Source organism: Chanos chanos, chromosome 6 (assembly GCF_902362185.1).
Source record: "Chanos chanos chromosome 6, fChaCha1.1, whole genome shotgun sequence".
In the NCBI taxonomy this organism is placed as follows: Eukaryota; Metazoa; Chordata; class Actinopteri; order Gonorynchiformes; family Chanidae; genus Chanos; species Chanos chanos.
Window position 1 is genome coordinate 13,149,558 of NC_044500.1, and position 24,344 is coordinate 13,173,901.

The window sequence follows — 24,344 nt, forward strand, 5'->3', positions numbered from 1 at the left end:
ACACACACACACACACACACACGCGCTTGTCATGCGGAGCTGGGTCACGGAGGCATTTGAGGCCAGGTCCTCTGTGGCGGAGTGAAGCTGCGACCCTTGGCTCCTCCCTGCGCGCTGTCACGCAGCCTGTCATCTCCTCCCCTGCTCTCCACCTCCCTGTCACACCAGCGCAAAAAGACAGTTCCCGTCTCCTCTCCATTCTCCTCCGCTCCTCACCCGCTCCGGCCTCTCCCTCCGTACACACCACCGAGAGTAATTAGCAGACGCTGCCATTATGCAAAACTAATAAGCTAATCCTTTAAACAAAAAACAAAAAAACAAAAAAAACAACCTGATTACCAGCGAGCTCTGCGGATCCTTATTTACTGGCTCTCCGTGGGCGTCCCCAGCTGAGGTACCATGGGAATGAGACAAACAATAAGTTCTCACCAATGACACCCATGTCGTCTATAACAACCTGCTGACTCAGCGCTCTGTCCGCACATGGGAGCACGCACGTACACATAATACACCCGTAGGTGTTAAGCAGACATGTGTCTTAAACCAGATCATTCTGCTCCAGTAGGGTTTTTTTTTTGTCGTCTTCCTCCTGGTGCATACACTCCCTGATGGCTTGGCTCACTGTAATACGGACGTCTGTTTAATGGATCGTAGGACACTGAATCTTCTTGTCTCGCAAACACCCAAACGAAAAACACAGACAACAAATCAGCAAACTCCACAGACGTAATTATGCTGACACATGAGGCTTGTAGCGTCTGCAGTGTGAGAGAGCCTGAGCAGGGAGCGTCTGAGGGGGCCACGCTGGCCCGAGTAATGGCTTTATAATTTTCCTAATGGAAGTGCTTGGCTGTCTGGGAGCGCCAGCGATTGTCTTAGTTAATTTGCTCGGTAGTAAACGCTGATGGAACAGATTACTGCCTATCCCCCCAAGAGCCTCGACAGAGCTGGAGCCAGACAGCATCAAGACACCGAGGAAGAGAAAGACGGAGAAATAAAGAGCAAAGTGACAGAGAGGAAACCGGGAGGGGGGGGGGGGGGGGGGGGGGGGGCACGGAAAGGAAAGGAAAGAGCCTGTGTTTTATTCAAATCAAGCATAGGCTAATGAAGTGGCTAGCCAACAGTCACTTATACCCCTCCCCCTTGTTCTAATCCACACAGTTTTACAGACACACACACACACAGAGACAGAAACACACACATAAACACATTCCAAATTAAATTCTAGCCTCATTAAAAGAGGGAGGAGAAGGGGTAGAGAAGCACAAAGGCTTGGCTGTGAAAGGAATGGAGAGCAAGTGACGGTTCTCTGGAGGGTCTGGAGTCGGTGGAGATGACACTGACCCATTGAGACACCGTAGGGGGTTTGAGAGTCAGCGCTGACTCACCCCGGCCCTGTGAGGACTCGCACACTGTTACTGTTGGCCAGACTCTGATTCCAGCCATTTTAACACTCTGCCTACCATTACGCAGGACTGGCGTTAGAGACCTCAACACACACGCTGCCCCTGTCTCATGCCATGCTAGTTTAGACCAACACACACTGCTCCCTGTCTGACGCCATGCTAGTTAGACCAACTCATTTCATTTTGGGGATAATGTGCAGTCCAGCTGAACATTTCAAAAAAAAAAAAAAAAAGAAATGAAATGAAGCAGGCCAAAACATTCATGCTAATTTGCTTTGTCAGCAGTAAGTCCTTTTACCAGCTGTGTACACACTGTTTTGTCTGTCACAGCTACTTTTCTGTGGATTATTTGCCATGGGACTCAAACTTTTTGGCAGTTCTGTTCTAGTTAGTTGAGGGGGGAGGGGCTTGTCAAGTTCTCTCCAATCACAGCAGGGGAACTGAAAAATGATCCTCGCAGAAGCCAGGCCAAAACGTTATGTTTCTATAAACTGTCCTGTATGATGTAAATAGGGAACTGTCCTGTATGATGTAAATGGGAACAGTTTCATCTAATGCACAGAATGACAATAATGACTGGCTGAATGATGAGCAGAGCATGTTATAAGCAGGGCTGTGAAAATGCATAGCAGTATAATCAGTGTTTGGCTTTGTGAATGTGTGTGTAGTCACAACTGTGTGTGTAAGGCAGTAAAGAAATGTGGCCTCTCTCTCCCCCCTGAGGCTTTCTCTGTCTTATAAGCATGACTCTAATGCTAGTTTAACCATTGTGTTCTCAGCTTGTAAAGTGATCCACCAGAGCTAAGCTTCCATTTCTCATCTCTGAGGGGTGTGTGTGTGTGTGTGTGTGTGTGTGCGTGCGCGCATGGCACGGGGTACGGGGGGGGGGGGGGGGGGGGGGGGGGGGGGGGGGGGCCCTTAAAACACACCCTCAGACACACTCGTGCATACGCACATAAACAAATATACACACGCTGACAAGCACAAAGATGCACAATCACACTTGTGCTTCGAGGCAAAGAGCGGCACAGTGGAGGGGAGAGAAAAGGGGGGGAGGGGGGGGTGCCTAGAGAGAAAGAATGAACAAAAAGAACGGGAGAGGCATGGCTGTCTCACTCTGGGAGCCACTTCAAAGCAGCTCCATGCCGAACAGCAAACACACATCATCTGTTCACACTCTCTCTCTCTTTCTCTCTCTTTTTCTCTGTCTCTCTCTGACTCACTTTTTTCCTCTCTTTCTTTTGGTTTTTTGAAAGCAGACTCAGACAGACACATTGTGCGCTCTCTCTCTCTTGGAGGTGCGCTTGTGTCTGTGTGGTGGAGACAAGATGCTTTTGTAGCCATTTTTCTATTCTGTTCTGATACACACACACACACAGATTCTGACACAAGCCCGGTCTTTTTAGCAGGTGATGATTCTGGATTAGCACGCCTTGGACCTCACGTCTCATGTTTGAGCTCCCTCAGCCAAGAGCCCTGTGTGAAAACGCTGTGTGTGTGAGGGAAAGAGAATGTGCAACGTGTGTGTGTGTGTGTGTGTATGAGTGAGTGAATGAGAGTGTGTGTGTGCGTGTGAGGGAAAGAGAATGTGCAACGTGCGTGTGTGTGTGTGTGAGTGAGTGAATGAGAGTGTGTGTGTGTGTGTGAGGGAAAGAGAATGTGCAACGTGCATGTGTGTGTGTGTGTGTGTGCGCGCATGTTGGAGGCATATGGAGGACTCAGCCTTCGCCGTGGGACAGATAGTTGGAAGCAGCCCTGGCAGCCGGGGCCCGGAATGAGGGTTCGGATGTGTCAGGATGTCACATTAGTGACGGATGTCTGTTTCAGTTTGGGATGAATCACACGTCAGCACACGCGGCGGGGGGGGGGGGGGGGGGGGGATTTTTCACGCTAGACGGCGCATCCCTAACTGCAGCACAAAATCTCTCACAGCTACACCTAGTTCTTTTTCAATAAACATACATTTAAACCACTCACTGCCCTCAAACAGATACAGAACGCAAACAAAAGATAACACTTTCAAACTACACGCATTAGAAGAAGGCACGTTATACGACTTTCCTTGGGCTCTGCTGAAAACATTATTATGCTGGGTTGAGGTTGGTGATGTGTGAAAGTGTAGCATAGAATGGCTTTGCAGTAAAGGGTCATTCTGAGCCCTCAGGGGTTTTCACTCCAGCATTAGCTCAATGTCACACTGGCCACCGAGTACCAACATCAGGCTATGGCACCAGCTGTATGTGTGTGTGTGTGTGTGTGTGTGTGTGTGTGTGTGTGTGTGTGTATACACAGGCTGTGGAATCGGGCAGGGTCGTGCTTAAAAACGACACAGAGGAGAGAGGAGGACATTTCGGCGATATGAGGAGGGAGAGCAGCTGTAGCTTTGGGCACGGTCGACCACGCCACGGCGGTCACGGTGTACGAATCTGATTAACCTCCATCACCAGAACACCAATTAGCTGTGAACCTTTCGCCGAACGCAAGGGGCTGCGTCCGATTGGACAAATCAGAAATGTGTATTAAAGAGGAACTCTATTAGACTAATTTGTTCTAATTAAGCCGCATGTGGCACATTAAGATGAATTTGGGAGGCAATTATCAAGCACGGTTCATTACTGTGTAAATTGAATGTTGTGCTTGCTGATGAATGCCTAAGCAAGCCTGTCCTCTCCTGCCTTGTGCGAGCGTCGTTTTACACAGATGTCTGCAACAGAGCGCTAACCAACCAATTTGCATCCACCACTAAGACTCAAGCGCTCAGCTACTCAAATTGAGGCATGGTACGATTTTTAGTGACGCAGAGCAGGAGAAAAAAACAAACAAACAGACAAACGAAAAAAAAAAAAACAAAAAAAAAAAACCCTTAGCACTTAATCAAAGGGCAGGCTTGTTCAAATGATTAAAATTCTTTCGGTGTGAACTTTCACACTGATGTTTGAAGCTTCATGGTCCCTGCAAAAAACGGTCGGTCAAACCAGTATGGGGAAGACCATGTTTTCCCAGCTATCAGTGGTTAGAATCAGACTTCAGCTCTGGCCTCTCTTTCACTCAAAAAAAGAAAAAAAAAAAAAACCCTCACGCACGCACACGCCAGCAAACAGAGCGAGAGAGCGGGCCCTGGAGTAGGCCCTCGCGTTCATTTGGGAGACTGTAATGTATCAAAATTCTTCTGTGGTCGAGATGATCTGCCACGCTCGTGACACGGACGGCATGCTATTAGTTGTTTTATTACCCGGCCCTCTCCGCTGGCGCTCTCGCTCCAGCCTCTCTCCGCTTAGCCCGCCCTGATATATTCACATTCTTCAAATGCTCACTTGGCTATGCAAGGACTAATTAAGAGAAATTACACAGCCAGCGAGGAGTGCGGGGGAGAGGAGCTGGCGCCTGGGCCCAATCTCGAACCCCTTATGAGGGATCAGGCTGAGGAAGGAGGAGAGGGTGGAGAGAGCCTTCCAGTTAATGACCTGACTCAACTGACTGCAAATGTAATGATTTTTCAGGAGGGATGTTATTTCTTCTCATAATTTACGAGTGAGAAAAGCATATGCGACATTTGAGGTTTTTGCTAGAGAGGTATTGGGTAACCGGCAACAACAAAAGGGGAAAAGAACACAACTAGGCTATTTATTAGCAGCCGTGGTGAGTCTGTTAAAAGTTCACAGAGTCTGAACAGATGGTCAAAAGTGCGGTATGTTTCTCAGGAATCTAAGTATGCAAAGCAGAGACATTAAAACAAAGCTGTCAGTTAGCCCAGCTGCAGCATAAACACTGTGTTAAGTTGAGAAAGATTCAGAGGAAAAAAGATAAGCTCTGCATTTGATGTGTCGAGAAAGGATTTTTTTATTTTTTTTTTTTAAACAGTAGAGACCATGAGGTCTCCAGAAGCCAGGTTTGAGACATGGAGCCTGACTAAATAGTTTGCATTCCACGTCCAGGGCGCACTCTACATTTGGTAAAAGGCATTTTTTTTTGTAGAATTAAACTGCAGTCTAACACGCCATACTTCCAATGAAAGCATGTTTCATTAGAATCAGTAAATTGCTTCATGGGCATGATTTGCAAATAGGCTACATCCTTCTTCATGATAAGCACGAAAACAAATCAGACTTTAAGGTTCTTGCTTCCAAACCCGTCCCACTGGAAAACACCATGAATTAAACACAGTGCAAATTCAAATAAGGGTGCCAGTCAAGCACAGGGTGGGGGTGGGGTCACTTGTATCCACACGGAACAATGACACAAATTAAGAGCAAGGAGCACGAGAAGAACAGACTGAGTATTATTGTCCTCAAACGGTGCGGAGCTATCTGATTTACAACTCTACAATTCTACGCACCCACAAACATGCCTGGTATTTGCATGTCGACAAAGGAGGAGGAATATTTACTTTTGAGGGCAGGTCTAATTTATGCGGAATACTGAATTAATTATGACTTGGTATAATAACTGAGCGTCCTCGCCGTCTGAACGAAGCGCTTTTATTTTTCAGGACAGTGCAAGGCGGGGGCGCGTGGCAGGCCAAACACGCCGAAGATTATTGGTCGCGAGACTGTTGGTTTTTTACGCGACGTCGTCCGGGGACCGTACGAAACGGGAAGGTTTTGCCCGCGTCAGGGCCGTGCGTCCGACGCGAACCGTCCGTTGCTTCGGTTTCTCCCTTTGGCCGTTTAATCTCTGGCGTCGTTCTGCTCCTGCTACGTACTGTACTTCTCTGATGTGGGGCCTTAACAGCTGAGATACAGTGTACGAGTAGGAAAACTGGGGCATGTGCCCACGCTGTCTGCACCTCGTAGACGTATATGCAGATGCCGCCGGTTTTTGCCGCAGCCTCCAGACGCCCACAGCTTGATGCACCGTTTCAGACGACGCATCCTGTCTGAGGAGCGCGCTGTGGTCACACACTGCAGCGGAGGAGTTGGATGCTCATTTAACCACGGTCTACTACACATTACTACTCCTCCTCTGTCACCTCCTCCCCATATCTCGACCCATTTGGTTTCACACAACAGAGGACACTCAGAATCTAAGGCCGTACCATTTTAAAAATACGGGCGGGGTGGGGAGGGGGGGTTACCTCAGTTGATGCAAGTTCTGAGTTAAGGTTTCAAAAAGATCTGTTTGTTACTACCATGCAACAGAGAAGCACAACAACCCTACCGTAGCAGAGGCCTCTTCCTCTTAGTGAAAGTTTGATATGAAACCACTATCTCAGAGCGTGGGTTGGGGCCCACTCATTTCCTTCAGAAACCAAAAGCTACGTCACTTCACCCTTACACCCTCGTTCAGGCCACATTTCCCCAAATCTCTGCAACAACGAAATGAGCAGAGTGCTCTCGTTTGACATGCTTTCGAACCCGAGGAAAGGCTCTGTGGTTTAATTGTTGTGGAAAATGGCTTCTCACTGTACACGCAAAGTTGAGCAATCTAGCTAGACACCACCCCCGCCCCCCCCCCCCATTCTTCACCGTCACAAGATCCATATCTGACAATGCTAGGCCTGTCAGAGTTCACAGAACAAGACTCCTGCAAAGTGCATATTAAAGTAAGTCTTTAGTGATGACGGTTAATATTGATCCAGTGTTTTAAGGTGAAGAATTTATTTCTGTTGTGGTCTGACAGCACATTCCAAAGGATTTTTTTTTTTCTTTTTGAAATGCAAGTGAGCAAAACAAGCCATTTAAAGATTTTCATTTCAAGTCTTGCTCTCACAACGGAGCGATGACATCTCATCACTGGTTGACCTTGTGTATCTTCCTGGATTTTCATTAGTTCTCCTTTCCCTTAGGCTCTCTTTCAGAGAAACGTTGACCCTTCTTCAACAGGAAATCAACCAGGAACATTTTTTACTTTCATACAAACACATCTTAAGAAATGAGTTTCAAAGGCAGGGTGACACTTAAGAGTGAATTAAAGGAGATTCTTTTCCCCCTCTCTCTCTCTCTCTCTCTCTCTCACTGCAAGTGATGTCTCAAACAAAAGAAACGCACACTTTTTCTCAGCGTTTCCGGGACGGATGGCAAGCCCTCGGGTACGTTCTTTTAATATGGGGGGGGGAAGGTAAAACTTTGCGAGGGGAGCGAAGTCACAGTCATTGGGGCCCGGGTCAGTTCTTGGGATAATTCAACATCAGGGTGGAACAGTAAGGATATTGAGATTTGAGATAGGATCAATGGCTGGCGAACTGTTTCGGGAACGATAAGCCCTGCAAGTCACATACAGAGTGCTTTTAATAATAAAAAAAAAAAAAGAAAGAAGAAAGAGAGAGAGAGGTGAACGAACAGAGAAGAATCGCTTCTCTCATCTCAGAATTAATGTCTACACCCTGGCTGGAACGCAATCTGGGCCTCTAAAAGGAGATTAGGAGGCGAGCGCACAGATAGCAGCCTAAAAAATGGACACAGGGAACATGAGACAGCAGACTCCTGGGATTAATAGCATCCAGATGTTACGCAGGAGCAGAAGAGAAGGGTCAAATCTACAGATGCTGGACCAGACCACTGTGATGGATGGTCCGAGATGGTCCACTTTTACAGGGCAACCAATCCTCTGAAATGGAGAGACTGTTAAAAACATTAAAAAAAAAAAAAAAAGCTAAACTGGGTGGCATGCAAACAACAATCCGGAAAGCACCATTTCTCATGACGGTCTTCTTTTAGATCCCCATTGCATGCCTAAAACAACTGTTCAGCAGGCAAATTATGCCTGCTAATGTGCTAGCATGCCAGCGTGACAGGAAAACGCTGGCGGAAAAATAAATAAAAACTCGCTTCTTTTGTCCAACTGGGATTACAACTATTTGTTTCCCCAAACCTCATTACTAAACCAATACAATGTTATGATAAAACACCAGGAACGCGGATCTCTCTCGACTTCAAAACCTTACATTTACAAAGAATGAATACGTTACTGGGTCTGTTTTAGTACAACAGGGTTTGGTCAAAACAAGAGTGTTCCTCCACCATCTTGAAGGCAGTTAAAATCCTAACACTGCATCACCTCATAATGGCAGTGTTACTAACACATACACTGTGATAATGACTGACGCTTGAGCTATTTAGGACGGCCAGGCGGTGGTGACTGCCAGGAAGGGCTTAGCGTAGTGCACTGGCAGTAAAGCGTGGTATGAACTAACGCCCATTAATAAAAGCACTCAGTTGGATATGATGGGTTGTTGTGCCCGAAACATTTGTCGGGAAGGGGGGGGGGGAGGGGGCAGACTCCAGCTGAGAGTAAGCAAAGCTCACAGAGACTGTCTGAACTTTTCAAAAGTGTCTTTTGAGCTTTTTAAATTGCTCTTTTTAGGTGACTGACTTCAGTCTATACACGTTTAATTTGGTATCAATTAAGATGGATTTGTACTATATCCAACTAAAACCTCACTCAGTATTTAAAAAAAAAAAAAAAACCTACAAAACTGTTTTTTCAAAGAAGGGCATCTCTCCTTCACATAGCGGTGCTTTGGCATGAAGACACAGGGCATGTAAACAGCATTTAAAAACAAGAGCCGTGCGAGGGGCGTGAAGGTTAAAAAAAAAAAAAAAAAAGGGAGGATATCACGGTCTGTTAAATGCTTTTCTAATACATACGATCCGAACAGCACATGTTAGGGCAAACTCAAAATTAATCCCACATTGCAACGCTAAGCATAGATTATCATCTCTTAGAACAACAACACCAAAAAAAAAAAAAAAAAGAGTAATGGGTGTTACACAACTGTTGCTCGCTCAGACGGCACCAGCGGTTCGGCTCAGTGCGCCACACGCCCGCTCGCCCGTTCTCTTCTACTTTCGTACTGCGGAGTGTTTGAATGTCGAGTAACTTCAGTCCGCCACCAACCATCCCTCAAAGAAACATACGTTAGGCACCGCGGACTCGTCTCGTCTCGTCTCGTCCTGGCCTGTTCCTCGCAACCATCGTTTAATCCCGGCGATCGTTCATCAAAAGCGGATGGACCTGATCCGATGCTTTTTGAAGTTGGTGCTGGGAGAGTCGTTCCAGGGGCCGGCGGGCGGCGTGGTCTGAGTCAGATGAAAGGAGACGCTGCAGAGAGTCTTTTGTCTTGTCTTTGTGGAACACCTCAGCGCTCATTAGGTTAATAATGTATAAACGGAGCAGTGGGATCAGTGGTGCGGAGCAGTGGCGTAGACTTTTAACTATTTATCGTGAACAGAATGTCAGCGGAGCTGTGTTAACAAGTCACCCCCCCCCCCCGCCTTTTTCCCTTCCATGAACATCAGCCCCTCTTCCACTCCACGTTACTTATTTATTTCCAAATACAAGTCTGTCACAAAAGAGGCTGCGTCGGGTTCTCTGTTCTCTCTTCTAAGTCTACCCCCGGTGCCGTTAAGAACCCGGCAAAGCCGTCTGCACGGAACGAGCCAGACTTAATCTGGCTGATCCTCAATTTTCACTGATAAATAAACAGATTAAAGGCCAGATTAAAGTGTCATCAGCTATCTGTTTAGCTATGATAGATTTATGATGCTGAATGGGGAAATGTTCTTGTGCTTGAGTTGATTAGACGCACCTGTGAAGCGTAAGCAGCATTTAAATGACTTGACTAACTGGCGTGTTTCCCTATTTGTACAAAGTGGTTAGTACATGTTTCCTCAGCCAAACAGTTGTGGTTAAAGAGAGAGCAGTGTTTGACAAGTACTCCATCCAAAAGAAATGTATGGTGTAGACCTTGGCATTCTGTAGTTTGGAAGAACTGCAGCCCTGTGCAAGCTGGGTGCGAGCCTGCAGGAGAAGGTATATAGTTAGCTGGGAGGCTGGAGGGAGATGAGGGGGTGTGGGATTCCCTGGCTGTTCTGTTGGATGGGCTCCAGAGAAAACGGGTTGGAACATGGAAAGCGTGGTGTCGGAAGAGAGAACAACAAAGCTTGTCTGGCCTGTGGTTTCCCTCTTCGTTTTGCTTCAGCGTGGCAGGCGGGCGAAAGGGGGGTGGGGGGATGGGGGGGGGGGGGGTGAGGTGGTGGAGGGGTAGACGGCATTCCTAAAGGGTGTCCCGTGCACCCTCCAATGTGTGCCACTGAGTGTAGTTTCAGGAACTCCATTTAAACCCCCCCCCTCTCTCTCTCTCTCTCTCTCTCTCCCCACTGGAAGCTTTCTCTTCACCGCTGTGAGTCGGTTGGGCCCTTGGCAAACGAAACCAATCAGAGCCCTACACACCACCACAACAACGCTGCACTGTGCTCAGCCTTGTTTACTCAACAAAAACAACAACAGCAGCCTTTTTTGTCAATGAGGTGGGTACAGGACACCATGCAATTAATGAAATTCCGGAGGACTCCAATTCAGCGTCCTAAGTCTGACGCCTTAGGGAATTACATGCTGAATGGTGTAGGACAATGGTACATTTGTGGAGTTATTCAGTTTGGCACTGTTCTCCTAGTGCTTAGTTTTTATGTGAAAGACAGGGACTGGTAGTACCAGAAGGTTATTTCGATTGAATGACTTCTTAGAGAGCTGAATTAGCTTCCTCTCTGTATTAAGGATATAGGAGTTAGGAGGAGAAGCAGAAGGGGTTTTAGGGCAGCTGAATACTTTTGATACATGAAAGTGTCAACGCCCAGCCACTATATTTCTTAACAAGTCAGTAAGGAAAAGGGATGAAGTGAGAGAGAAATTTAAACTTAAAGCTCTGTCTTAATATAAGGGTGGGATTTTTGTGAAATCGCCTTTTGGAATTTTTCATGTGTCGAACACCATCACAGTCAAGGTAACGGCTCTTAGGCGGTGTTATGATAAATGCTTGGTGGGTGTTCTGGAGAGAATGAGAATGAGAATGAGAAAGAGAGAGAGAGAGAGAGAGAGAGAGAGAGCAGAAAGCCTGTCATCTTAACCATCACTGTAGCCACAGCTCAAAATGAATTCCTCAAGTCTGAAACTCAACACTTTTATGGCTTTTCTTTGCTGTTTGTCTTATTTCGACATTTACACAGTGTTTTATGGACCACTATTACTGTTACCATGGCAATACCAACCATTTTACAGCCTCGCCACAAAAGGCTTTTAGGCTGGAAGCAGCAAACAAGGACACAAACTATTGCCTAAAACCCTGTATAATAGACATCCTTTAACATGCGTCCTGAAAAACAAAGCAAGAAAGGACACAGAGAAAAACGTGTATGGACCCACACCAGACTGACAGAACAAAAGAACAAATAGCAGAGCGTTTGTGGGGCATGTGAGGCTTGTACAGTACAATAGCACTTCCAACAACAAACACGCAAACAACACCACAATCCAGCTCATGCAGACATTACACAAAGGGGGAAGAAAAAAAAAAAGCTATTGGGCGACAAGAAAAACAATCCGGTATCATACCCGGTACGAATCAACCCCTTGTCTCGGCAAATCACACAGCACCTCAACTGCAAAATCCTGAGAAAACGAGACGCCCCCCCCCCCCCCCCACCCAAGCAAGAGCAACGCAGGCCACGCAGCACCTAGTATAATCCCTCTCTTACTCTTTTAACGGAAGGTAGAGGGATAAAATAACGCAAGGCAAAGAGTCGGGGCAGTTTGCCAACGGAGAACGGGGGTCTTTGGCAGAAAAGCCTGTGACACACACTACGGCACAAAAGCCCTACTCATTAACGAGCTGGTAGGACAAGTAAAGCACAACTGGCCTGTGTCTGCCACTCTGTGCCAGTACCATGGTCCGCCCCTCGCCCGTTTCGCTCCGTAAGCGGCCGTCTAGACGAGCGCTCTCTCGCTCTCTCACACACGCACACACACACACACTGGTAATTATGGTTAAAAGTATTGTCAACTATGGAGGCTGAATGAATGACATCACTGTGCAACTGGCTAAAGGTTGCGGAGCATGGTATCCGACAGTGTGCCACACATGCACGCAGTTCCTGCGCTCGTCAGTGTCTGTTAAATAGTTTGCTTCAAATATTTGTACTGGTGTGAGCAGACACATTTCTGTCAAACACACAAAGAGAGAGGGGGAGAGAGAGAGAGAGAGAGAGAGAGAGAGATGAGAAGGAAGGAAAGAGCAGACGTGTGTGTTGCCCGGCGCCAGTTTTAAATAGGCACAGGTTGAGAAGGAGGAGGGAAAAAAAAAAAGACAGATAAACTTAGGAAAAGGGAAAACCAAAAAAAAAAAATTCTCTAATGGGGGGAAATATCAGGTGGGCGGGTCTGGCAGAGAGGCAGACAAAACAGTTTAAAAATGGCTCAGTGTGTGAGTATAGGTTTAACGTTTGTCTTTGTGTAGTGTAAAAAAAAAAAAAAAAAAGGCCAGAAAGCCCATAAAACATTTATCAAATGTGGAGTCTAACGGTTTACTTGACAAATGCTGCGGCTTCGCTGGAGTTTTAATAACTGGTAAGTGGAAACAGGGCTGAGTAAACAGACGAGATCTATTTAAAGCGGCGGAATCAACTCCAGCACTCAAGAGCAGAACCAAAAAAGTAACGTAAGATGAGACAAACTCGACGTCTAGACTGTCAACCGGTCCTGCTTAGTGTTGACACAAGAAACATAGATGTGGGATGTGTGTGTGTGTGTGTGTGTGTGTGTGGGGGGGGGGGGGGGGCGCAGCCGTGAGCGGAGTGAGATGAAGGGAGGAAGGAATATTAAGCTCTAAGCCTTTCCAACAACCCCAACCTCGGGGTCACCTCAACCTACAGGAGAAGAAGAAAAGTACATCAGTCATTTTCATTCTCGCTCACTCTCTCAGGCTCGAGCTGATTCTCGCACTTCCTCACATCTGGGGCTCATTTGAGGAACTCCTGTAAGTTAAGGTCACTATCTCTAACCTTGGCTAGCGAGACTCGGGTTCAGCCAAAAGTCTCTGCTACCTTTGAAACTCCCACAACTCTCCCTGTCCAGGCTATAAACATTGGTGCAGTAAAGCCTTCAATGTCTCGAGGAGGAGCTGAATTGCCTCTCAGATTGAACCCGAATTGTGCTGGCCCTCAGAGGGGTTTGATAAAAGCCTCACAGAGTCTTCAGCTTTGCAATAAAAAAAAAAAAGAAATACATATATGTGTGTGTGTGTGTGTGTGTGTGTTTTAAAAGCTAAATAGGCAACTGGATATGAGACTACACTTCAACACTCTATGAGTGTAAAAATTTAGCCTAGTCTATCTGTCTATGACACACAAGGGAGCAATATTCAGCCACAGCATCAGGTCGACAGTGATCTGAGAAAGAGTGAGGAGGAGAGGAGTCATTGTGTGTGACTAGTTCGAGAGGAGTGAAGGAAGTGCAGGAGAGGGAGAGAGAGAGAGAGAGAGAGAGAGAGAGTGAGAGAGAGGGGGAGAGAGGGAGAGAGAGAGAGAGAGAGAGAGAGAGAGACTCAAGTGGAAATAAGCAGGGGCCTCCTGTCAGCTCCAGCTCAAGGGGAGAGCTTGTTTATAGACAGGATGCATGGAATGTGAAGGCCTATTATTAAGCCGAGAACACTAGCTATGGAGAACGGTCGCCGAGACGCAGCGAGCGGTGGAATGGAGAGGGGGATAGTGGGTGAGAGAGAGTAGGGATAACTGAGCTTAACGGGAATGGCTGTCTGCTGTGTGCGCTCTAATCTGTTCTCACGCACGCCGGCGACAACGTTACACGCTCAATCGGAAGGAGCCATTCATTCCATTCGGGGGACCAGAAAAGCAGGAGGGCTTTATCTTACCGCCAAAAAGAAGCCCATCAAAATCCAAAACGGAAAGGGGGGAAAAAAAAAGAAAAAAAAAGAAAAGAAAAGCTCAGAGGTAGAAATCGGTTGAGTCCTTCTAATTCTGAGAGGCAGTCCATCAGCCCACTGCTCATCAAAGCAGCTCTTTACAGCGCTGAGAGCGTACTCCAGAGATTAGCCAATATGACGAACGTCAAATCAATGAGAGACACGTAAGGCCTGCCGCTGCGCAGAGCCCGTAATGGTGGTCGAGTGTTTACTGTTTTGCCGTAGAGTCTGAAGGGAGAGCGTGGAGCAAGTCGCCGGTGAGAGACGGACGTGGGGGACAGGAAAGATGGGCACATTTTCTGAAGAAGCACTACCTAACAGCGGTCCCCTGGCCAAGGAGCTAGACGGGGCTTTATCTGCAGAGAGTTGGAAGTCATTAACCTTGATGTTTTCATACTTAGAGAAGAATAAGAGTGAAGAAGAAAGAGAAGGTTAAAACGCAAAGGAACAAAATCACAGTCTTTGTGTTTCTCTCCGAGTGAGATAGGCTGCTGAAGTGCTTCCTTCACCTCGATGAATGGCGCTCTGTTCGGCAACAGAGATGAAGGGTTAAGGTGGGGTGGGTTTGGTTTTGTGTGTGTGTGTGTGTGTGTGTGTGTGCGCGCATGTGGAGAGGGGGGCTTGTTCAGCAGACACACATATAATAATGAGGGGGAAAAACCGCTTACTACAGGCTAGCAGCACGCAGACGTGAAATTTACATGGATCCTGTTTACTCATGTAAACCAATCTCATGTTCTGAGCACTTGAATTCTGTTTTTCCATTTGCCCCAGCTTTTTATCTTAAGAGTGGCAGAGTTCACCAACAGATAACGTTCAACACTTGGGCATTTTTGCATAAACAGTTTAAGAAACAGTTCTTCCATGCAAATCAGATGACAAAAGAGCGTCGAATTCTCTGCCCTAAAGTTCTAACGGACTGATAACACAACAGCTTGCCTTGGTTAAGATTCTGAAACCCTCACAAAAGCCCGGATAGAGCCACAACGCATTGACCGGAGAAGAAATAACGTCACGTTTCCATTTCGCGCAACTCTAAATGTAGCAGGGGTGAGTTTATGCAGTCACGGCAAAGCTCCTGTTTATTTCTGCTGAACTCTACATTCTACGGGGCTTATATTTAGCGGGGGCTGACACAGAAACGGTTTGTAATATTCACTGGCTTGGCAGGGCTGCTGGGGTGATGTGCCAGGAAAAGGGGAAGGGATTGGCTGCTGTCATCGCGCGCCGCGTCTTCGTGTGGCCAAATGCAAACATGATTCATCATTAATGCAGACGCCACAGTCACAGGAGGTAGCGCGCGGGCCCCGACGTGGGATAGCTGGCCCCGTCACCGCCGCAGACGGACCACAAAATGCTCGCCCGCCTTTTGACTGCCGTTAGCGGTGTGGTGACGCTAGATATCGCTTGATAACGGGGGGGAGAAAAAAAAGAGGAACTGTGTTAGAGTCTTAATAATAAAATCTATGCCTGGACTGAGCTGCCCGTCTCGTCGGTGTCCTTGACTAGTTTACATGCAGTGTTGCTCGGTGGGGTCTTGTCTGCAATGACCCCATTAAGAGCAAGGTTCCCGTGTTCGCTGGATCAGATCTTGTAGAAGTGGAAGTAAAATAAATAAATAAATAAATAAATGAAAGTCTTGTTTCTCCACTCCCATAAGCCTCACTGACTGCCTGGTTCCTAAACTGCCCCACAGCAAGTCTCTCTAATTAAACATGACGTGTGAGAGAAACCCACCCAATAAAGAGGCCATCCATCGCTGAAACATTTAAAACTCTCATAGGATGAACAGACGTGTAATCTCTCTCTCTCTCTCTCCTTAAAACAAATCAATAAGAGCTCTCAGCACACACACACACACACACACACACACACACACACACACACACACTCTTCACTGAATTAGGAATGAACCACACAGGGAAGGTGAAGAGAGGTGAGGAGAGACATCCACTGACGGTTTTTTTTTTTGGCCTCGTTCATTTGCTCACTGTGAAAACTGAAGGGGTGAACGTAAGGACAATGACCTCAAACAGATGCAGTCGTTTCCCCCACAGGGCATCACGTCTCCTCCACATACATTTATTACAATTTGAAGCAACACGTCCAGCAACAGCAGGAGGGGGGGGGGGGAGAGTTTTTCAAAATTCCTGTCTTAGCGTCGGGCCTTTTAAGAGTCGCCGCAGCCAAAGAGTTGGTTAGTCCCTGTGGTGGCTAGAATGGTTCCATAACTGAGCTGTGGCGCTTAAAGTGGCAGCAAAAGGGTGGGGGAGGAAGTGGGCAGGGTATCAAACAGGAAATAGTGAAACAGATGTAGATCTAACGAACATCAGAATCATAAGATCAAGGCCTGAGATGCAGATTACACTCGCCTCTGAAGCTTTGGAGGTAGGACTGCTGAGCACAGTTAAGAGCTTGTATGCGTTTGGGTGGGACCAGGTCTGATGAAGAGAATGGCACGTCTGCAAAGCGCTGAACAAAAAGGAACGTCAAAAAACGAATTTGAAGGTTAAGCAAATTGAAATTCTTCCTTTCTGACTTCGGTGCGTTAGGCCCATCCCGCACGGTGGGGGGAAAAGGCGTCGATGGCCGGAGGAGTTCGGGTTATAAAGTGCTGCTCTTGTACTGGCGTCGTAACTCACGATGTCAACTATATCCAGACATAAGGATCATAATTCAATACCTGAACCATCGCTCTGCTTCAGGCTTTGAGAGATCCTGCCTTAATTTAGACCTATGGGTTGTAAGTGGGTGGTTGGGGTGGGGGGGGCGTACGGCAGTAGCAGAGGCTGGATAGCTTTTCCCTTTCTTAGCTTCTGATTCCCAAGCATTTTCAGATTCCTTCATTTTCTCTCCTCAACCACTTCCAGATGTGGCAGCTGCACAGGAGCAGGAAAAAGAACACAGGGCTGCCGCACGTCATTTGCTATTTTCTTCAACAAAACACACAAAACAACTCCGCGAGACGTCTGCCAACAAAAACCAATTGTCTACATTTCTTTATGAGCCGACCAACATTTCGTTTTTTACGGCCCAGAATAAATACATAAGGTTTCACAGGGGGGGAAAAAAGAAAAAAAAAATTCCAAATAGAGTTGCAGCTGATGGAAATGCAGGTTTCGATATATGGCGTTAGATCCAGAGTGGCTGGTTCCAATAAAGTCAGGTGAGAGCCTTGGATGACCCATCACCTGGAACAGCTGAAAGAACTTACGCTTCTGTTTAAGAAGGAAAGGCACCCAAACAAAGGAGAGATGTAGAGAGCAGGGGAAAATTGACCTCCGCGGCTTCTAAATGCTTGAGTAAGTGTTTTCTCAAAGCTGCTGAGCATGTCTGGCCGCAGCTCAAGGCTCAGTAACTGGGCCAACATTGTTCAACTCAGTGTGACCCACTTGGGGTGGTCACAACAAAATGTCAACCCTATGAAAACCACCACCACAAGATTGAGCAAAAAGTTTCCTGTATAACATCAGTTAATCTGTCCAACAGTGAAAGTTAACATGTCTGTCCGATACTGTTTTCCATACTTAGGGTGGGACACGGTCAATTCATTAGCCTGTGACAAACCTTTCTTTTTTTTTTACATTAAAGAGAGGCCTGAAGCGTGAAAGGTTTAAGTTTGTGTGTTTTATGATTTCCGAGTGAAATATCTTCCTAAAAAGATCACACAGTCTGAAGCTTTTCGAAAAGCAACATTTCAGTCATACAAGTCAAAATTACTGAACTGCAAATTTGCAGTTATTAAAGTTTGATTTATCAGATAACGCAACGTCCCACAAGAACCATGGCAGTCATATCTAAACCAGCTTAGTCAAACTGAAACCATGTAAAGTCAGAAGGGGGCTCTGAACCCATGTCCCTCAGATAAGTCTGATTAAAATGCAGCAGTCATTCAAAACCTGAGACAGGTGAGTGGAGGCCTAACCCCAAAGAAGGGAGAACTGTCTGGGGTGGTAGGCTTGGCTTTAACCTTTCACAGCATTAAACCAATGAATCAGTGCATGAGGAACAAGAAGAGCGGGTGAAAGTACTGTGGCCTGGACTCCTGGATCAGCTTGAGTTTCTGTACTGAAAACCCTTCTAAATTTAGACCTAGTGGTGGTAGAGAGGATGGGGTGGGGGGGTGGGGGGGGGGGGGGTTGGGGTCGAAGACGGCTGGTTTATTCATCGAGCCAGTGAGTCCACTGAGAGACTCCCCCCGTTTTGAGAGGGATGACTCAGCCTCAGGTGTCTGGGAGCTGCTGTTAAGGCACGGAAAAAGAGAAGAGGAAATACAGCGCGTAGGGGACAGACAGCATGGCCAAGACCCGTTTGCCGTCACTCTGCGGACAGATGCACTCTGCCTGAGTCAATGGAACAGATATGCATTTCACAAAGGCTCCAGGGGACAAATCAGAACAAATAAAACAAGTAAATAAATAGAACAAAACTGGACAGATATTCATGTCCTCAGCTCCTGGCCCTTGTGATTCCACAACAATACCCAAAGACATATAACCCTTTCAATAAAAACAGGAAACCATTCCTCAAGTACACAATATACACTAAACAATGCCGAAAGAAAGAGTAGTCTATGTAGCCTTGGCTATCTAAAGTATCTTCCTGCATTTAAACGTTTGCATACGTTTACGACTTCACTGCACTCTTCACGTTTGACAAAGGCAGTATCTTAAAGAGACAGAGTCGCGGGCACGCTGTGGGCGACGACAGTCGCATACGAGGCCAAACCTACAGTATGCCTCAATAGGGTGTGCACAGTCAGCCATAAAAGCACTGCTGGGCTGATACAGGACCTGCCCGACTGTCTCCGGGCAGAGCGCGTGAAGTATGATGCAAGAGCTTCGGCCCCACACGCTCAGTGTAGCAACAGAGGGGTAAAAATATCACTGGAGCGCCAAAACTCCATCTCATAAATTTAACTCTGATGCTCTTGTGGACAATGCCAAGCCAGTGAGGGCAGAACTCAGACACAAGAGAGAGAGAGAGAGAGAGTGGCTTACACCGCAGGAGACAGATGCACAGACTTTTCCTGTGTTTCTATAACATGCTGGAAGACTGGAGTGCTACATTTGCTGAAATGTCATACAGGATTGAACGAAGTTTAGATGAACAATGTTCAGGATCTTATTATTCCCACTGCGTTAACCTTTCTACCCAACCAATTAGGCTAACAAAACTTTGGAGTCCGGTCATTTTTTGTGGATGTTTTACCAACACGGCATGTCTCCTCTCAGTTTTCCTGAAAACAATGCCTTACGACTTCCTCATTAATCTTCAGAACTTTTACAGGACAGTCATATGACTTTAAATTAAAGTAACCTGTCGTTACTTGGAATAAACCTCATAGTCAGTCTCTTTCAACTACTCTGGCCTCCATGACAAAGTAAAAAGATTACAACAAAGTGAAAAGATTTTTAACTCATACAGCCTATGGGAACACGCAATGCTGGTGTCACCTTGGCTGCTCTCTCACCAAAACTTCTGTGTATTTGCACAATGCTGGTGAGCCATACACAGAGGCCTCTGTGTAGCAACCTGGAAGACTGTTGCAGCTCCCAACAGCCAGTGTCATTTCAGCACTTATAAAATAAAATTTGGAAAGCTGTTTTGGATAACTAACTAACGTTAGCCGATATGTTTTCAATAGTTTATTTTACTTTACGAACAGTCCATGTATTTAAACGAAGGTGTATCAAATGGAGGTGGTTCTCGTGTGATCTGTTGATTACAATATGAAAAATCTGAGTGTAATTCACATGTAAATTAGTGTCGCAGAGTTTATTTGGTCTTGCTACAACAGACAATTCAAAGAAACGCGCTTCCATAAAGACAGCTGCTAAATACTATTTCACGGTTATCCGTCGCAGACAAATGTGACGTCTCGTATGGATACTTTGTATTGTGTTCAACTTACAAATAACTACAGCCTGCTAAATGCTAAAATGCTTCATGAGAAAAAGAACAAAATCCTACAAATCAACTCCATCTGTGCACAATCAATGGCTCTGGGGATTATAAAGCATTTAAGCATGGCTCATGAACCTTAGGCTTGTGGAGGCTGAAACAGGGGGACTATCCCCAGTGGCAGTGTCTGAGTGGCTGTCTCATAGTGTGCTAATCCCATTGCTCTTGGATTCTATGGCTAACTGCTGCTGAGCAGTATCAATCATCAACTCAACCTGGAACACTTTAAAAGGGCGAAACGAGAAGGAATATCAAGACAGCGGGCGAGCTTCGATTTAACAAGAGGATGGCTATAATGGATTAGCTGATACGGCTACAACACTGGCTCTTTGAGAATTTTTTTTTTTTTCTTTTTTCTTTTTTGCACTACAAGACTGACAGTGTGTGGGTTTGTACAGGGCCTCCCTGCAAGGCTTGTTTTAAAAGAGAGCTGTCTTTTATTTGCAGCTTCATCAAAGCTTTTTCGGGAGGGCAGAGACACCACAGCCCCTGGGCCAGGCTGGGACGAGATGAAGGGAGTCCAAATGAAGTGGCCACATCAGAGAGACTCCAGGGTTGCTGTTCAGAGGCCCCTGCATGTTTGAGCTCTGTCTCCTGTGCCCTCCATGACGTAGTGCGCCCCTCTGCCTACCAGCAACCCAGCACTTACCCAACATGTCACAGACGGGTGCCGTTAAATGGTTACGCGTGAACGTATCAGGCGGGGTCTCCGTTCAAGTTTAATTAAAAAGTGAGAATACAGAAACTTAATGAAGAGTTTTTGTTTATTTGTTTTTATTTACGTGTTGGTTGGTTGCGTGGAACGCTAAAAGTGGTTATTGTTCTGTATAACACGATCTTTAACTATTCTGCTTGTGTCTTAATGATTAAAAAAAAAACAAAAAAACTCAGGGGAAAAAAAAAACAAAACAAAACAAAAATACTGTGCTGAAACTTGAGTCCGAACTCTAACTGTGGGGCATTACACATACCAGACTTTGATCCACAGCTTTGATCTATATTTAAAAGAGACCACTGGAATTTTTGTGAATTTCGTTTTTGATTTGTATAAAATGGCATGACAAATGACAAAGCCCTATAACAATCTTTGAATTCTTGTTTTGAGAAATGCACAGAAGTGAGAACACAGTTCTCCTGAAAATGAATTCATGGTAGCCTACAGCTAACGTCACTAACTGTTCCCATGACTAACCGTTATAGGCTACTATCTTAATACTATAAGTAGTAACAAGTCTCTTAAAGAGCAGAGACTGAAGACTCTTAACCGTGGTGCAAAACTCCTTTCAAATGGAAATCTTCCAAGAACAGTTCCGTGGGAGGCAGAGTAAATAAGCTGTCATCAATAATGGACAGCAAATGTTCAGAACACACAGCTCCGGCTGGTTCCCGTCCTCCAGACATACCCGGCGGCCTCCGCGGGCTCCGATTCCCTGTCTTGACTAATAGCTTTTGATAGGACTTTGCAATAATTACCAAAGGGGCCTTATCGCAAACTTATGTGATGCATATTTCATGCCTGGGCTTTGCGCTGGCAGTCAATCTCTTAAATGCGTTTGGCAACAAATTTTCTGGTTTATAAAGAGGGCAAGAGTTGCGCAAGAGGCAAAGACGCACTGTTACCCATCTACAACAGAATTTGATCATAATTTAGCCTCGAAATGTCTACAAAAGCACGAATCTCTGGTCTGCTTAAGAATGTATATGTAGTCTTTGATATCATCACACATAACAAAATAAAACAGCGGTAAGATGTGAAACGCGAAGTGCATTTATGAAAATTACATTGGTAAAAATCAATAATTATATTTAAAGTGTGGTACAAATTTTGAGCTCCCAAAGCACAACGTGGATAAGGCAATCCAGCGCGTTCTAACCACAGGAGACGTCACAACAGAAACGGCACTATCAAAACTATTCGTACAGACTTGTCAACGTTAAATTCCCACCAAAAAGCAAATTTGTTTTGAGTCATAATTAACCAACACAAAATAAAGAAATATATTTAACAAATCAAATTTTACGCCTTCAAACTGGTCTGAAAAGCAGGAGAAATCTTAATCGTGTCAGTGTCTATATGTGAAAGTAAACATCGGTAACGAGTGCGTCCAAGAAGAAAAAAAAACAACATAAAATTGACATCTATGACATATCTGTGCCACCCTGACCAGGAATTGTTCAAACTGAATAACAATACACAATGCCTGACAGAAAGAATCTTGATAAAAACAGACATTTACGTACGTTTCTGAACAAGTCTGTTAACGCGTTGAGAATCAGAAACAAGACCTCGACACACAGATACACCTTTAACAAATACTGTAGAATCGTCGGTTGAGTCTCCGCGGTCTCATTTCAAATCTATAACTAGCAACTTTTTTCGTACATAAAATACTGTTCGCATTTCTGTAATACTGGTATTATAACGCCTAAACAGAGCTCATCAGCAAAGCGTACATTACTGACTTGCTTGCTATCAAAGACTCGCCTCTGTTTTTACTTGGTTTTAACAAGCTTATAGAACTTCTGTTGAATTAGTATAACAAATCTTCAAGGTGCAACATTTGTCTGCTTTAATCCAAGAGTTAACAGTGAGCAAAAACCTACGAATGTCGTTTGTTAGCAAATGCGCCGGTTTGCAACATACCATTACTTATGGGACAGTGGACGTGCATCTCATTAACAAAGGCATCTGAATAACTTAAGTCAGTAAGAATGACTTTTCGTCCTCTTCATATATAGCACGACAAATTAAGAGATGTAATACTGGTTATAACGAATCAAACAAAACGAACAAACATCCATCCAGCCGGTCATCCCACAGTATTGACAGAATTAGCAAGCAAACTAGCTTACCAGCGATTTCCTCAAAGCTAACAAAAAGTCATGATTATTAAGCAAAGTTCGCTGACACCGGGGAAACAAAAATGTTTTATTATATACATTGAAAGGCATCCACATTCTCCATGGTTAGAAAACACCATGTAAATTGACAATAACTACTGTCATTTCGTAACCCTTAGTAACAAGTTTCCAGAAAACTAACGTGAGGCAGGTAAAGAGACATGTTGACCAAATAGGTAGCAGGCATGCATACATAGACATTACCAGTCTTGGTTAAAAATTCTATTTTGATGAATGAATCTTTTCAGAACAACTTAGGTTAACTGTTTTCCTTAGTTAACTCTCAAGCTAGTCAGCTAGCTGGAAAGAAGTTGACTAAATACCGATATAAGTTTAAAACACAGCGAATCCAACATGAAACCACCTCTAAAAATTACACTGAGCGCAACCTTCAGATTCAGGTTTATAATTTGAATTAAAGTTCCAAATAATTTTAGGAGATAAACAGTCGCACCAGCTAGCCACACTGCGAGGCTGTCTATGCCTATGGCTAGCAACTGTCACCACAGCGCCACCAACGTAGAGCAACAAACGCGCCTCATTCTCCTCAAAATAATTCAACCATAACACAATCATAAACATCCATTACAGGCTACAAAGTTGACAATGTGACAGGTGAGTGTCTCTGCATGGTGGTCGGATGAGCAAGAATCCCACAAATGCCTAAATTTGCAGCTTCCCTGCGGCGGCGCCGGGGCGCCATGATGCTGATCGATGGGAATTGAACAAAGAGGATCAATTTCCGATCAGCGAGAAAGCCACTTTAATCAATGCGAGAAGAGGTCTCCTAAAGCGGCTTCAAACACCGTCAAAGACACATACAAACGCCAAACAAGTATTCCAAAGTGGACCCTACGTGAAAGACTTGAAGGAAGCTGGATAACTTGAAAGAAGAATGCTAACCTGCAGTTGCTGTAAATCAAAGCGCTTCCAATATTGAAACATCGATCCCGCATTGGCCGCCATCTTGAGACATATTGAGACGGAGTGAGAGGCTGATAGAGAGAGAACGAGGGGCTGGAGTTCAGAGAAAAAGGAGGGGGAAGTGCAGAAAACACGGAGCGGAGCTATTGAACAGGACCTTCGCTTATTGAACAGTAGCGCGGAATGGAGTTATTGAACAGGAACCTACTGTATTGAATGGTGCCACGGAGCAGAGATATTGAACGGGAGCTGGCAATATCTTTAACGGGTAAAACGTGGACTGGATTTTGACTGAACCACCCAGACCGGTATTTACGAGAAGTATTCTGATCAAAAGCAAAGTGAAACAATCTCAAATTGTAATTGATAACTCGATATTATGAGATGGTGCATGTTGTTAGATGAATTTCAACACACATTTGAGAATTCCAACTGTAACTTTAAAGCGCACAATT

General features: G+C 45.5%; 1 protein-coding gene across 5 annotated transcripts in view; it reads right to left on the minus strand.

Annotated features, from left to right (window-relative positions):
* cux1b (cut-like homeobox 1b) overlaps window positions 1-23,943 on the minus strand; it is a 115,362-nt gene extending 91,419 nt beyond the window's left edge. For 4 of the 5 annotated variants that reach the window (XM_030776496.1, XM_030776498.1, XM_030776495.1 and 1 more), the window contains exon 1: window positions 23,869-23,943. In XM_030776496.1, coding sequence (XP_030632356.1) covers window positions 23,869-23,931 — 63 coding nt within the window. In that variant the 5' untranslated portion in view covers window positions 23,932-23,943. The remainder of the gene's footprint in view (window positions 1-23,868) is intronic. The other variant, XM_030776497.1, reaches the window with a different exon arrangement.
* Window positions 23,944-24,344: the final 401 nt, after the last annotated feature.